The sequence below is a fragment of the Apostichopus japonicus genome, chromosome 18 (assembly GCF_037975245.1).
Source record: "Apostichopus japonicus isolate 1M-3 chromosome 18, ASM3797524v1, whole genome shotgun sequence".
Taxonomy (NCBI): Eukaryota; Metazoa; Echinodermata; class Holothuroidea; order Aspidochirotida; family Stichopodidae; genus Apostichopus; species Apostichopus japonicus.
In genome coordinates, this window is record NC_092578.1 from 18,002,672 (window position 1) to 18,020,121 (window position 17,450).

The following is a 17,450-nucleotide window of genomic DNA, read 5'->3' on the forward strand; positions in this document are numbered from 1 at the left end:
TACGGCTGAGCGTGCATTTCACTGGGTAAATATCACCCGAGTATCAGAAAATTATCTTAAACGAAACTCTGTTTGGAGAAGTTCGACAAATGTAGAAAGACCAGTGAAAATGATCAGCGAGAGGGGATTGGAACATCAAGCTATTCAGCCCTAAGTTGGTGGAGAGCCCTAGTGACTACTGTATTTTTTTATTGGGATGATATCTTTTATTCTCTATGTTACTCTGACGAGACTTTAAGTCTGTGTTGCACTATATATGAATAGTATATGATTTTAGTAAATAATCATTACACCTTTTCTGATGAATGGTAGATTCCGAAGGCAGAGATAATGGGCAGAGTGGGGGGGGGGTGTGCTTAAATGTTTCACACAGTAGTAGGTCAGAGACAGAAGAGGAAATTGCATAGAGACTGGGGATAGGTAATAGAGAGGAATAAAGAAAATGACACACTTCCTACACTAGGCTGGCAAACAGCATGCATAGTTGCATACAGTACTGTGTGCATATAAAGTCCCCTGCCTCACTCAATTATATTTTCAAGTTGGACTTACATCGATGGCTTGTTTTACTACGTTTAGGGTTCTACTTACTAACGTTTAGTATTGGGTGTTTATTACTATCTGTTTTAGGCTTTTACAATAATTGTCTTACTGTACTCTAGTTTCTCATACTTATTTATATTTAAAACACTGACTTTGATTTAATCTTATGTGTTTTCTTTTTTTTAAAAGCTATTTTACTATTTACATACTTCTGAATTTGTTTTGGACTATATGCGTTTTAGGGCTTTATTTATCATCGTTTCATACTGTACAGGTGTTTTTTATATTGTTGCTTTAGGCTTTTACATTTTATGCCTTATTGGTTCTATATATTTAATATTTTAGGTTTTTGTTACTATTTGTATTTTAGGTTCTACATTTGTAAAGCGCTTTGAGCAGCTTTGCTGATTATGCGCTATATAAATATTACTTACTATTATTATAATACGTGTACTACATCTAGCCGAGTACAGAAAACGGGAAGCTACAAACACCTTCCTACCAGCACGATGAAGATTAATTACATACGATAGTCACATGTGGATACAGAATATCATTGGACGGGGTCTTTTTAGCAGAAGAAGATCCACAGTTTCGTTATATTTTGAGAATAAGATCTGAATGAATAAAGTACCACAATATACTACAGCTTCAAATTACAGTACACTGTACACATCCGTACACATCCGTTCTTTTTCTTCAAACACAAAATGTTTCGTGTGTTACAGCTTTATGCAGAATACAAAACATATATTACCAGTTTAACAGAGTAAATTGATTCTACGTCCTGCACAGAAATGACATATTCTTGTCACTTTGGTATATTATATTCTAAAGCTGCATTTTGCTATAATCCGATCGGTCTTTATTGATCCTTACATTGGCAATAGGCTGTACAGTACTGCACCTTGAAATACACTTACATAAATCACACTAAGAATGACAACATTTAGACATGAACTTAAAAGTGTTGCAAATGAGGAAACATAAACACATACCCTCAAATTTGTGGGACACAAAATTGTCACTATTGGACTTATAAACGTTTGTTTACAACTCCAATTTGGATGGTTTTCCTGGATCTGTTACTACTGTACTGTGTGTGCATGTACTGTACATTGATTGCAACTTCAAGCTCACTGTATGATATATATTGACAAACTGTACTTTATCTTTCTAACAATTTTCATATTACTGTTCCTGCATGTATGTAATTATTGAAACAACACCTTTGTTCGTTGCAAAACTTTACAAATATGCTCTCAATGGATTCAGTTTTCATTTTTTTGTAAAGTATTTAATGCAACTTGCAAAAAGTCCCAATTGTATGCATAACGTACACAATGCTGTAAGTTCACTATATGAATTCCACCATAACTCCATAGAAGTATCATCATTGCCCCAATTATTGTAACAGCTCACACCCACAGAGAAAAATCAAACTATTGAAACTTTAGATTGTGACAACTGATTTAATTAAATACTAATTGTATTGTTTGATACTGTATTGTACACAACCTCAAATGACCTATTGTTGCATATATATGTCAATTAACAGCAATACATGTAAACGGATAATTGTATATATAGGCTTATACTGTAGAGAAGGCAATGGAACCAGTCTACTAAAAATTTAATTATTAAATTTGTGAGAATGGCCAGGTTTGGAAATTGGAAGTAAGGAGGGGCAATGGATAAGAACTGGTTCAAAAACTCAAATTTTTCAATAAGTAACCTTGTTGCCCTTTAAGCAATTTAATGCTAGCTTAAAACTAGCTAACTGTACTGAGCAGTGCTAGGAAAAGGGTGTGTAGGATGGATTGATCAGAGAAAGGGTGGGTGTATATGTCAATGAAACAATACAAAGTCCATATATCTGCAATTCTGCATATTTACATACTGTACAACAATTAAGGAATGAAAATGTCAGGTACTTAACTGTCCTGACAGCAACTTTAACTAACTGGAATATGACATGCACTGATGGGACATATGATAAATACACATAAATCTATATTTAAAAAAAATTAATAAATTTATAGTCTTGTGTTTTATAAAAGAAAATATATTGTTGGGGGATTAAATAATTGACGGATTGTTTTCTTGCGTTCATGCAATGCCTGGCATGTACTGTATGTAAAAGAGTAGAGTTCAGATCTATGATACAGACAATTTCTGCTTATTTCCTTTAATGTGAGATCTTACATAATTAACAATGTTGATATCTTTCTATTTAACCATATATGTAACAAGTTAAATTCGTGACAAGACGAGGAAATATTTTTATTTTATATATTTTACTTGATATTTATCCATTTTTGTATTGTACGAGGGCCTCGTGGAAGATTAGCTTCGGCTAAACGAGTTACCCTCTCAAATTAAAGTTTAAAAAAATAAAATAAAATAAATACAAATTTTTTATTCTTGACAGTGATGAAAGTAAAAGAGTAGAGTTCAGATATATGACACAGAGGCTTTCTGCTTTATTACCTTTAAAGGCATTGAAGACTCGCCCCAAACTGTGTGCGGCCATCTGAAAAAGTTAACTTTCCGTTGCTTGCAAGTGACATTATCTTCGTGTCGCTACAAAATGCAGACAGTACAGTAATGAAACGTGATACCTTGTTATCTTTAGCTGGACCTGAGATGTCCATCGCTGTATTGTTTGTACACTGTGCTGTGGGTATTGACCGCAGCTGTATGTACTGACTGTACACTAGTGTCTAATTACCGATGGTAGCAAGCTATGTGTGTATTTTCTGGGATGGATGGTGGTGTCTAACACTTTTGTTACACCTCTATCGAAACTAGGTCAGATTACCGGCATTAGACGTTTCTTTTTGCGCGAGTCTTCACATCCTTTAATGTGAGATCATACATAATTAACAATGTTGATATCTTTCAATTTTACCATAACATGCTAAATTTGTGACAAGACGAGGAAATGTTTTTATTCTTACTCTTGACAATTTCTAATCTTCACCACACAACTTACCAACTTCATTTCAAAACCCTAATGCCTCGCATCCTCTAGGATTGCTAAGATAATTTACTACATATTTTACAAATTTTATATCGTTAGAGTATAGCACGTACATATATCAATTACTACTGCATGCTGCTCTTGCTGGTGCATGCTTTCTTAGTGTTATTCTTGAAACTGAATATTTGAAGGCCTAAATTCACCACCTAATATTTGTTTTATAAGTGGCTTTCCAAACACAAATATATGTCAAGCACTGCAGTACTGCAGTACTAATTGACTGTAACATTATATCACAAGTTGGTCACATTTCAAGGACTGCAATATTAAAGAAACTGTCCAAGACAATATGTACAGGTTTCACTCTAATAAAGCTGGCAGCCTTTGGGAAGAAGAGTATTTAGTAGAATTTGTCAATTAAATGTGAATAAGTAAAGACAGGTTGAAAATGAGTAACTACTGTAGTAACAACTGTAACTACTGTAGTAACAAGTAGTAACAACACTATACATGTAGGAAACAATATCCAACTCTTAAATAGTAACTACTGTAGGTACTAACACTATACAGTAAACAGTATCCATATGCACTTCTAACTGTTATGCTCTAGTAGAGTATTTCACTAACATGAGCCTACATTAATATACTGTATTATGTTCATGTGCGGGGGGGGGGGGGGGGGGTGGTGGGGGTGGTGGGTAGGGGGATGGGGAAAGAGAAGGAGAGAAAGAAGGCAAGAAATGGAGGGGGTTCCTGGTGCATTATAATTTTGCTGTTCTGCACTCCGGGCTAAGTACAGTACAGTAGTTTGAGCAGAGGTGACTGATCACCGAGGGAGGTCAATTGATGTCAAAGGTTAACCAGGTCACTTTGCACATTGTAGAGGGAGAGGACAGTTGTTGTGGGAGAGAAAGGTACAGTACAATGAGTGAGTGAGGAAACAATGTACTGTATATATATGATACAGTATAACTACAGTGTGAACTCACACAGCCCAAACGTTTTAACTGGGCTCTAGATATTTCAGATGTAAAATATTGACTGTTTCATTAAATATTCATACAGCAGTTATCAGTACTGCATCAGATGGTTCTTACATGTAAATGTGCCCTACAGTCCTTATGTAGTTCTGAAACCAACATTTGGAGATTTAAGAGGAGAATTTGGCACACCGAAATTGCATTGACGAAAAGAAAACAAGCTCAGGAAATGAGCTGCCAATTGACGCTATATATACACACAGCTAAACCCAATTATTGTGCACGTGGCCAGTCTATGAGAGCAAACTTGATTGCTGTGATGTAGCTACATACAGTAAGTACATAAATCAGTTCTCTCAACTGCATTAAATGACTTGACAAATTGAAAACCTTTAAATAAGATGGCAATCCATGGAGTTCCAGATCTCATCTCCCCCGAGACAAAAGTGATTGTTGGGTTACTTCTGAATCCATCTGGTTGCCATCTTTGTTATTCGGCTATAATCCAGTTTTTCAAGGTATAGTTTAGAATACGATATTACCTAACCATCACTGTGGTTTCATACAGCTTTGGGGGTACTTAACCTTTGGCCTATGACATCATCAATCACGCAGGTACGAGTTTAGATGGTCGGGCACCTATCCACCAAGTTTGAACTTGATCGGATTTACGGTCTAGGAAGAGTTTGCGACACACTTTTTCGCACAATTTAGGCCAATTTGACTTTAGGTCTTAATTGACCGTTGACCCTGACCCTTAAAAGCTATATCTGTCCTACTTTAAAATCATTCTCTACATATTGTGTGGTTTAATAGCCTTTTCCTACATGTTGGCAAGCAGGAAATGGCTAAAAACTATTTACTTTTATTTTTTTAGGTTTCTTGACCTTTGGCCTATGATTTCATCAATCACACAGGCATTTACCCAACAAGTTTGAACTTGATAATCCTGCCTAGGAGGAGTTCACAACACTTTTTTGGCTTTGCTTACTCACACACACACACGCACGCACACACACATTTCTTCACATTTCTGATATTTCCTACTTTACATGTAGGGAGATGAGATAATAACTTCTTAATAGTAGGGAAAGCTTTATTCAGAAGCAACAATATACACATACAGTAATACCTCAAGTAGCATGGATCCAAACATACAGTTTGATTGTAAATTAACATAATGATAATTAATGTGGAAACTTGACCAGCAAAAATTTTTATAGCGAGTGCCCTCAAAACCTTTCCATCTTCCCCAAGCAGTATACTGTCCATGTCACATTACATTATCTTACCATTGACAGTACTGCTCAATGTCTGGAAATCATTTAGGGGTCAGTACCTCCAGGAAAGAATCTTTTGAAAATGGCAAGTTTCTAAAGAATATAAGTTTTTTTTTCTGGTGTCAAAAGCTGTAGATGCAATTTAATACAGGACTTACTACTGATGACCTTTAGAATACTGTACATACAGCAAAGACACACACACTTAAACACTGTACACATGTCTGTCTACATTACACATATGGACCAAAAGTTTCAACTTGCAGTACAGTACTTACAATAAGTACTATACGTCTGCTGATTGTATACTGTGCTGTAGAACTCACCATTGTTCAGAACTTCAGTGTTCTGGTATGCTTGTATTTTGAATGGAACTTTTGGAACATCTGGCTTTAATAGCTTTAATACAATTGGGCACAAATCTAAAATCAAGTCTAAAATTATAGGCAATTCCCAGGAATATGAATATGAATACCAACCGCAATGCTGGATTAGATCGAGTAGCAAAGTACTGAACTTTTGACAGTACAGTGTAGTACAGTACTGCAGTAATGCAGTAATGCACATTACACGTACAGTACTGCACATTACAGTTCGGTGTAGTGCAGTACTGCACATTACAGTACAATGTAGTTTAGTGCAGTAACGCATATAACAGTACAGTGTAGTACAGTAAAGTACATTACAGTGTAGTACAGTACCCATACTGCACATACTTAGTGTTTACATACAGTGCAATACTGCACATTATAGTACAATTTAGTGCAGTTCAGTAATGCATATTACAGTACAGTGTAGTACAGTACTATATATAACTGTACAGTGTAGTGCAGTATAGTACTGCACATTACGGTACAATGTAGTACAGTTCTGTAATGCATGTAGTACAGTGTAGTACAACACTGAACAAATTACATTAAAGTATAGTATAGTACTGCACATTACATTACAGTGTAGTACAGTAATGCTCATTACAGTTCAGTGTAGTACAGTATACAGTTAGTACTGCACATTACAGTAAAATGTAGTGCAGTTCTGTAATGCATATATTGCAGTACAGTGTAGTACAGCACTGCACATGACATGACAGTGTAGTACAGTACAGTACAGTAATGCTCATTACAGTACTGTGTAGTACAATAATGTACGGTACAGTGTAGTACATTTATGCACAGTACAGTACAGTGTAGTACAGTAATGCACAGAACAGCACAGTAATGCTCCTTACAGTACTGTACAGCCTACTTGATCAAGTGTGCCCAATATAACCTGTACATACAGTACTACAGTAGATACCGTAAATGGAATGTTGGACAGTAACAGAACAAATTTATGCAGTAATACCATACTTTTTTTCTTCTTTTTTTTCCCCTTTTTTTTTGGCCTTGTATATAAGTACAGTAACTCAAATAATTTAAGTCACAGGTTGTGTCCACAGCAAGGACACTGCACTACCTGTATATCTTGCTAAAAACTTTAACCCATGAAATGCTAATACTTCAAAAATGTATACCAAGTATTTCCTGTAAAATGAATCAAAACGAAACTCGCACTTTAATGTGAAAAGCACCTCCATATTATGTTACAGCATGACATCATTTCATCACCATATTTCTGCTATATACTTAGAGGGAAATATATTGGAATTTTGAGCTACAGTAGTCCCTATAATATGGTCTCTCTGAAAAATCTACTGTACAATAGCCACATTCCTGATCAACGTCCAAAAAACTAATATCAACCTACAGAACAATAACTAGCAATATTGAAAAAGTATTACTGTTTGCTTACACTTTTGATCATATTTGACTACTTGAAAGTCACATATGATCAGCTATTGTACTGTATATCACTCATTGCCACACACACACACACCCACACACACACAAAAAAAACATGCAGACATTTCTCAATTCCTTTCAGTTTCATCTGCAGGGCTCTAGTTTTCATACATTTAATGACTGTAGGTTTTTATCTGCTCATCAACTTCTGTACAGTGGGACGCACAGTGTGACACAGTGTTACACAGTGTGACATACAGTGTGCCATTATCAAATATGGTATTTTAAAGACACAACTAGTGTTTACACAGGTACCAAAAGTTGGGAACCAGGTACCCGAGGCTGTTACCCGTCGGGTATCCGGGTACCCAGAAATTTGTCTATTTACCTTCTGGTATAGCTATTTTCAATAAATTGCACATTGAATGCTATAAAATACTGTATCAAGTGTATTTTTCTCTGACAATGTTTCCATGTTCATACATGTTCTTTAATTTCAATTGCATTTGTTTCTTTCAATTAACCTGTTATTTTAAAAATTTGTAGCTTTCGAAACATTTTTAAACTTCTTAAAAAGTAAAAGAAAAGGAATATACACATTCAATAAACAAATTTAAAGGATTCGGGTAACAAATTAGGAACCGGGTAGTAGAGTGTTGGGTGGGTAACCGGGTACCCGGATAACCCATGCAAACACTGGACACAACGTAATACCTGACAACGACCTCCCACTGTCCACCCTTACTAAGGCACACTTTTACAGCATGTGGTAACTTCCATGTACTCATCACGCTAAACACACATATATATATGCCACACTGGTTAAATCTGCATGGAAGCAAAACTTCCAATTTAAACAAAACATGCAGAAATAAGAAACGGAAAAATGACCATACATGATCAATATACAGAAGGATGGTCTATATAGTATTTATCAATAGTGTATTCATATACTGGAGCAATAATTTACAAATGTTATGGCGAGAGAAAATCAAGGACTCCCTCCTCTTATTGTGCAAGCTCAAAATCAATATTATGGATTGATAGTTTTATTACAAAGACTTTCAGTTTTAGTCTTCAGAGTAGAGTCATAGAGAATTGAACATGACCTTAATAGAAATATATATATATTCAGAATAGATGAGGACCAATTTTAGTGAACTGTATGAGAAATTATCTAAGGACAATGCAATCAGTGAAACTGTATCGGAAATTGTCATTTGTTGTACACGTATGAAAGTTTTAAAATCCAGGCCGTAAAATGTGCATAATATGCAGAAAGCTTCTCCATTAATATTAACTGCAGAAAATGCCTTGTAAAGCAGCCATTTGTATCTGGCTGGCAACTTGTAAATATTACAGCTTTAGAGAAATTAATCATATTTTATTAAAAAGTAAACTATTAAGTAAAATTTAAGTGTGTCTGATTATTTTGAAAGGAACTAACTGAACTGCCTCTAACCTAATTTCTTTTTTTTCCCTCTTCTATTCGCTAAAATCTAATGTGAACAACATCGTAAATTGATTATAGTAATGAAATACATTGTTATTAAAATATATCTTTATCTGCAAAGTATAACCTTCATAAAAATTATTTATTTTTCTACAGCCAATGAAAGCATGAATAATGGACACGACTTTCTATGAATTATCTACAAAGATCAACATTGATGCCTACCAAAAGACTGGTATTTATAAATCAAAGAAAGGGAGGATAATTAACAAAAGTTTATAAAAAAATTAGGTTAATTTGAATTATTTCCTAGAGAAGTTCCTGCATCATTTTAAATCACACCATCTCAAATACAACTAACATTCATAATGTCAAACTAAACAGGGATCAATGTACTGCTGTTAAGTAGACCGTTCACATGACACAGTAAACATGGATCAAGGTTATCCACAGATCTATAACGTTCAAAGTTAAAAGGCCTGAGAGAACCAATAGCGGCGATTGATGCGTTTCTCGTTCAAACATTCAGTTGTCTGCTCTATTTTCTGCCTGAAATTACTGCATGATGATGTAATGGGGGTACATGGTAAGTGCTGTATGTTGACTTAAGTGCTCTCATTTCAAACCGAAAAGGGAAAGTAAAAAAAACATGTTGAATCTTGTTTGAAAAAAAACTTTTTGGTTCAATTTTAATTTTTAATATGGCAAAGACTTGTTGAGAGCTTTTAGTTAAATTTTAATTTTAATATGGCAAACACTTGTTGAGAGCTTTTAGTTAAATTTTAATTTTAATATGGCAAACACTTGTTGAGAGCTTTTAGTTCAAATTGAAATTTAAATATGGTAAAAAAACTTTTTTCAGATATATATATACATGTATATATGTATATATTTTTCCTTATTAAAATTGAACACTGAAACCAGATTTTTTTTGTCCTGTTGAAGGTAAAACGTTAAAACTTTATAATCCCCTGCAGGGAATTATTAAGTGTTCATTCATACTTAGTAAAGATTCCTAAATCCTATTGGTCCATTCAGGTCAGCTGACCATGGTTAATCCTGTGAGTAACGCACGGTAAAATTATGGGGCATCACTTTAATAAATCTTTGGTTATATGCAACCAAAAATGGGTGTTAATGCTATCGCTGGATGCACTCAGGCTCCGCCCTCCTGCATCGCTTGCATTATCCCCCGATCGTGCATTAATCCTGTGAGTAACGCACGCTAGACCGTTGATTAACCCCTTATTCAAATCTTGAGTGGCAAATTTGATGCCCTTTGATTCCCTCTCCTACAAATTACTATATATAGACGGTTCCTGTCTGCAAAACTATGTTATATTTTACATAGTAATTTGACCATTTAGCAATGCGATACCCGATATTTTAATTATTCCCTTTCCTGTGTAATACTTTCAATTCAACACTGAATACAAAATAACAGGAAAACTTAGCAAAAGTACACATGTGCTTAACTATCGTACCTATGAAATCTTGCGTCATCTCAAACTTTCAGCTCTTTATTTGATGTCAAATATACCCATATTGGACAGTCTAAAGTGGCTGGCTTAGGATTTAGAAATTTCATTAATCACATGTATACTCACAAAACCCTTGGATGCTTAGCAACTATATCCTTTCACTTGTATTGTGAGCCTGTACTGTATATACTCCACACAAATCTATAGCAAGTATTTTCTCACCGTCGGTTTCAAAATAAACAAAAATAATGCCTTTTCAAGTACCTCGTTTAGATACTAGATATTATTCAGTGAGAAGTTTGTAAATCTCGATACTCTAGGCCTACAGTATGTAAAGTTGCTAATGGAAAGTGTTTTCGACCTATTGTAAATGAAATTGTGTTTATATCTTTGTTCCTCTTCCCAAAATCTGCTCAAAATTCCCTGGGCTAACCTTAAGTCTGCCGGTGAACGTTCTTTTAAATTTGCTGCCCCAGCTTTTTGGAATACACTTCCAAATAGCCTTCGTAAAACTCCTACGTTTTCTCATTTTAAAAGAAATTTGAAGACACATCTCTTCCGTCAAGCTTTTCCTGATTCATAGATTTCTTTCGTGTGTGTCTTTTTGTCCTTGTGCACTCTGAGTTCTTCAGAAGATTTTGCACCATTAATTATTATTAATATTATTAAAGAACACTAACAGAAACATCATGTTGCACTTTTATGCGATCTACGAAAGATTTGAAAGATGAGCAGTTACATAATGGAAGCAAAATGTCTAGCTTCAATAATGATCAGACAGTCTTACTTCAATTGCCACAGTACTTGCTTTCAACTACTTTTGTACAACTGTGCACAGGTGAGCTTCAAATCTCAACAGATCAATGCAAGCTTAGTACATGAAATTAGCCTAGGCCCAAGTAAGACACACAGTCTGTCAATTTAAGCCAGAAAAAGTATGTAATTAAAAACCACAGAATAACACGCAATGAATGTAATGTCCAATTATATTCTCATGTTTGTCGCTGAGATATTGTCATCACTTGCTACAGTGGCCAAGTGTGCTGTACGTACGATATTTCTTGACAAGTTAAATATGTAATAACGTCATAAATTTCACTACGAAGAGAGTGATGGGTAGATGGAGTGCAGATGTAGCTCAGTGATATCCATCAATTCTTGCTCACAGAGTTTACGTCTATTAATATATAATAACCGACTGTTAATCAACAGGTCTAGATACGACACATGGTACATATATTAAACGCAATATTAAAGCAGTAGGCCTAACTGTTTTGCCAACTCCAGAATTACTTGCTCAGGTAGATTTCAATATCAATATAAAACATACATATCGATATAAAACCAAGTGATAACTAGACATTATTGAACTTGCAGGCAAGTACATTGAAGCTCAGTAATTATGCAATATGGGTATCAGCTTTAAATTTGCGCCTTAGTGACATCATTGTGGGGATGTCAAAATTGTTCAGGAAGTTATGTCAGTCGTACAGGGTAATGATACATTTTTTTATGTACTTTCGAATTCATTCGATTTTAAATTTTCAATAGTGTGTGGCAGCAGATTTGTGGTTCCCATGGTGACGTATTTTGAACACAGTCAACACCAGTCTCTATGGGCAAAGTTAGATGTTCATTTGTGCCTGACTGTCCGAAGACATCGTAGTTTGGAAACCTTGTTGCAACATTTGCAGTATGGATCGTGTGAATTAATAATATAGTTGGTAAGAGGTGTTCCTTTCCCTATTTCTCATTACAGTAGTGGACAGTATGGAACTCATTTTGGTGACATATTTCATAGTTTGATATTTCATTGTTCAGATTTAAGGGTTGATTACTTATGTGCGAATTTATTTTTTAAGCATGAGCGTGATTAAAAAGATAGGCCTATGGGGTCATTTTGTGTTTTGGGGACTGGTGGGCGGGGGAGGAGAGGGGAGGTTGGGATGTTAGTGAAGGGACAGGTCCCAAAAATCGGAACCAGATACCCATCTCTGTGGTTCGGTGGGTCCCTTGGGAACCCTGTCATTACGTATTCGACCTAAAACCCAACTCGGCCTATACAAACATAGGCCTAATGTTACTACTAATATAAGCTATAGCAGGCCTTCAGTCACGTAATGGTAAGACTTTAAACAACTATTCATGAATTGAACTAAATTGACCTGCAAACTGATTTATATGGCAAGGTTGCATATTTACATCAACTAATTATATACTTAAATTACTTCTTAAGATCAACACATGTTGATGGTTTTCCCCAATCATGTTGTTTAGTGATCTAGATGATAAAGTTTTGTGACTTGCAAGTGTGCAACTCTACAGTCTTACAAGCCTAACAGTGTAATTCCCCATTGATCGACAAGCCTAACAGTGTAATTCCCCATTGAACGGCAAGCCTAACAGTGTAATTCCCCATTGAACGAATTACTCGTGAATATATGGCTTGAGTAACAACAGTAACAGTATATTTTGCAACCGAAAACTTTCTTACGAGAAAGTAACGGCAATGCGATACCATACTTGCACAAGGCCTATCCAACACATGTTCAATGCCTTGTCTTGAATGTAAATCATACTTGCAATGAATAACACTCCATTAAATATATCTGAATTAAACATTAAATAAATTCTACACATCGCTTTAATAAATTTCTTTTAAATCTTTTACATATATGACAGAACAGAACACACTTGATGATGTACAAAGAGTTATTACAAAAACATGAAAGTAAAACACTGTACAGTCAACACAGCACTAGATGAATATTTGATCAGCTCTGGTATATACCGATAAGACCATACAGTATATGGGAGGATGATGATGATGATCGTGATTGTACGCACAAAGTACACATCGGCGTGCTTGACATCGTGTCTAAAAAGGTTACGATTAAATCATCGAAACCAAAAGGGGAAAAAAATGTAAAAGAATATGGAAACCAGAATATACATACCCTTCTAGTCTAACATCTGGTAACGATCTGTTTAACGAGATCATATCGCTAGCCATCAAATTGAATTGGTTAATTTTAAACATTTCTTTCATGTTGTCTTGTTTATCTGGCGGTATCACCACCGCTTTGCCCTGCTCTCCCGGCCAATCCGGTGGGTTATGTTTTGGTCTGACCACTGGAGGCCTAGGTCTGAACTGTGCTTGATCCACTTCATGTTTAACTGTATGAGGCAAAAATGTTCATGCGAATTAAGATAAAAAAAATCTAATACATTTCGTTACAAATGGAAATATTTAAAAAATAATGAAGTCATATCACATAGGTCTTTATTTCTTTCAAACTCTTTTATTTTTAAACATGTTTTAACCGTCTCGCTTCAACCAAGTTTTGTTTTATTCTTTACATCATTATACATAAATATGATGGTTGGGATTGCTTCTCGATTCATTTATCAAAATCAATCACTACTTTAACAGCATTAATTAATTAATATAACAAATCTGTGAGCATCTTTATATCCAAAATGAAACCAGGGTCAGTTAAATCATAAGAAAGTGTTTCACCATGAAAGTAAAATGTAGAATACAATGTCAAAACAATCATATCCCATTTTCAGCGGATTTGAAAAACCTGTAAAGAGCTTCGGAGTAAAGAAAAATATTCAGTAGTCCCTTTCGTTTTCAACCTTGTTTTCTGTGCGATATTTACTCACTTCATTGTCAAATTCAAAAAAGTTAATTGCTATCAAAAACAACTCACAGAAAAAGAAACACACTCTTTTGCCACTCAACTATGCCCTGAACACACTTCAGTAATGAATATTATCGACACTCATCTGTTTATGCAGTACAAATCTACAACATTTATTCAACCTCTAGAGGAAATACTTACAAACACAGGTGCAAAAAATTCTAAAATAAACACTGCTATATGTTCAAAGTTAATCCTTCAAGTACCAAATACTGTGTTTGAAAAAACACAAACACTGGCAAAATAGTCGGTAAATAATTTATGTCAAACCTGTGAATGGTATATAGGAAAATGCAGGTTGTGGTAGATTTAATCAAACAATGGTTTTTATAAGTAATTAATTTTAATGCATGAGAGGGCAGGGAGGGGGGTGGGGGTGGGTGAGAAAGAGAAAGTGAGAGTGGATGGATGGTATGCATTTTATCTCCAGAAAACTAAGTTACCTCTTATCGTGTATGTACAGTACTTTTGAACTTTTCTTACAAGACGTAAATAAGAAATCAACTGAGGTAGAGAAGGGGATGTTCACTTCATCAAAGCTTTAATTCAAATGGGTTAACTTAAAACCCTGCAGTTGAATTTGTTCACAGTGTAGGTTAAAATGCACACCCTGAAATTTCAAAAAACTACAGTATATTCAAAAAGGCCACAAAGACAAAGGGAGGGGAGGGGGGGGGGGGAAGAGGTGTGGTCGGAAGGGAGGAAGGTTACCATTTCTCCTCCCCAGGAGAGGAAGAGAAAGAGAGGATCAAACTGTAATGGCTTTTACAAGTTACCAGACAAGAGCACAGCGAGGAGAAGTTTTGCTGCAAATTTAATGAACAGCAGAGTTACACTACCAAAGACTACATTATGTCTTGGCATTAGTGCTCTAATTTTGTTTTGAGTCTTGAATTTCTCTTACTTTCTCTGGGTTGAGACTGGCCTTCCTGTTCCTTACATTTGACCTCTTTTCCACAGTCACTGTAGTAGAGTATTAGGGCAAGGTCTAACATGAACCAGATCATAGACGTAGCAAGAACGATATTGCAGTAAACTAACTTCCGTCTCATCTTGAGATTTCGTCAGGTCCCTTCGTTTGTGATTCTGTAGGGACTGACAGTCTGTAAGGCAAGGTTTTAAAGTTCATACTTTCATCAAAACAATATACACTGGTAAGGAACATAGTTACTTTAAAATATGTAAATAACATACATAAACTAAGCGTCTTTTTGCATGTGGGATCTATGTTTTGTTGCTTTTCTCTCTTCAACATGGTCTTTGGCTACAAAGTAAATGCTGAAGTGCAGTATGAACATCTCTTGGGAAAGATCAGCAGAATCTTTGGCAGCAAGAAAAACATCTCCTTTTGCAGCTTATTTCTTTTTTTTCTCTGACATTCAATTTTATGGTGACCTCAACCGATATCAATTGTCCCATTTTCACAAGATGTTGCTCACTGAAATACCACCTTTTTCGTACCTCACTGATAGTAAATGTTGGTTATAGGAACATGTTCACTGCACACACCCATTGTGGCGGGTGACCACATGACAGATGGAGCACATTAAGGATTTATGGAAGAAATGATCTCAAGTCAGTACAAAAAAAAGTGAATAAAACTGATCCATTCAAAGCCAAGAATTTGGGCATGCAAGTGCTTTTTATTCTGATAAATATCCTGTTCTGCGGTTGAGAATAAATTCTATATTAACACAACAAAAATTATCATGGATTACACAATTGATTTTACTATGACACCAGAACTTACTCGAGCTTGGAAGTTCGTTTTAACTCTTGGAAAAATAGAAAATTTATGTTTTATTTCTCCTAAATGTAACAAATTAACTATACCTGACTTTTTTGAGCAGTATTTTCTGAAACCAGTTACCCTCAGCTTCTTGTGGCCATCTTCATATAAGTTCTTTTACAATATTTTATCCTGTGAGAATATATTAAAAGGAACAAGATATGCATCTAGCCTAGGAAATAGGATTGCACTTGAAGATGTCAAGTTAGTCTTTCAAAGCAGCTCCTATTCACTGTTTCAATGTTATTAGTAACACTGCTAATTATACCAAATGCTACTTACAGTAGCCTAAGTCATGTAATGACCAACTATGATCAAGTTTCAATGAGCATATTGTCACCTCTACATTCAATCAGTGTCCTCTCAAAGAAACAGCCACTTATCAAGTCCCATATTTGACTCAATATTATGGGATTGGGGATAAGGAACCTTATTTTGGATGGCCACTCTAACTCTTTTCTGTTTATTGAGTATAAGTTATCAGTATTGATTGCATTTTTAATCTGAGCAATAGCTTGAACCAGGACTTAACTTCTAACCAACCACAGCAAAAAGTCTGAATGATATTGACTCACAATGAAGTTTTCATCTAAGCTCTGACATTTTATGGTACGCTAATCTATCTTACTATTACTACTATTACTAGCAGTACAGTAGTACTGTAACTGTAAGCTATTGTAGGTACAGGGATATGTTAGCCTATGTAGTCCTCAGAGGGGTATCATATAGCTGTAGGTTTGGCCGGCTTTGATTGAACAATCTTACTATCCGTTTTCTTTATAATCAATTAAGCCACGCAGCAGGCCTAAGTAACACTTATTGACTTAGGTTGTATGTAATGTAAGTTACACTTACAGTACACTACACTAACTTAATTTAGGCCTAGGCTACTCACATGCAATGACCGATTTATCCAGGTCATATAATTGGTCCGACTGGGCTTACTTCACGATGTTACAGAGAAAGTCGGAAAAGAATATCATCATTACAGCTGAGTTGCTTAGATATTTCAGCAAGTCATATCACTGTGCATACAATATCCGAGACAGTACTAAGTTAGGCTAAAGTACTGTGCGATATATGGATAAATCATAACAGTGATGGCCTAAGTTAGGCTTTCTTCTCACAAGGAAACTTGCAATACACGTTGCTAATGCTAACGCCTGTACTGTCTAGCCAAAATATTACGATCGTATCGTACTCTCAAAGATACACAGATATTGTATATGCGCGTGGATATCACGCCAGTGGACGTAGTAAACTGTATTGAATGACAGCAATGATAAGTTAGGGGATTGCTTCTATTTAGCGCAGTATTGGGGTAAGGTAGCGGGGAAGGAGAAGGGAAGGAAAGGGTGGATGAGGGTGGAAGGGAAGAGAAAGGGGTGAGCAGGCGCGTAGCCAGGAATTTGCCAAGGGAGGGGCGAAACTGTAGATTCTGCATTGCAAACTA

The 17,450-nt window shown here is 35.5% G+C and overlaps 1 protein-coding gene across 2 annotated transcripts in view; it reads right to left on the reverse strand.

The window, feature by feature from the left end:
- LOC139959056 (polypeptide N-acetylgalactosaminyltransferase 13-like) overlaps window positions 1-17,201 on the reverse strand; it is a 32,180-nt gene extending 14,979 nt beyond the window's left edge. The window contains exons 1-4 of one of the 2 annotated variants that reach the window (XM_071956597.1): window positions 16,893-17,201; window positions 16,042-16,129; window positions 15,113-15,311; window positions 13,459-13,678 (exon numbers count right to left, since the gene is read on the reverse strand). In XM_071956597.1, coding sequence (XP_071812698.1) covers window positions 13,459-13,678; window positions 15,113-15,260 — 368 coding nt within the window. In that variant the 5' untranslated portion in view covers window positions 15,261-15,311; window positions 16,042-16,129; window positions 16,893-17,201. The remainder of the gene's footprint in view (window positions 1-13,458; window positions 13,679-15,112; window positions 15,312-16,041; window positions 16,130-16,892) is intronic. The other variant, XM_071956598.1, reaches the window with a different exon arrangement.
- Window positions 17,202-17,450: the final 249 nt, after the last annotated feature.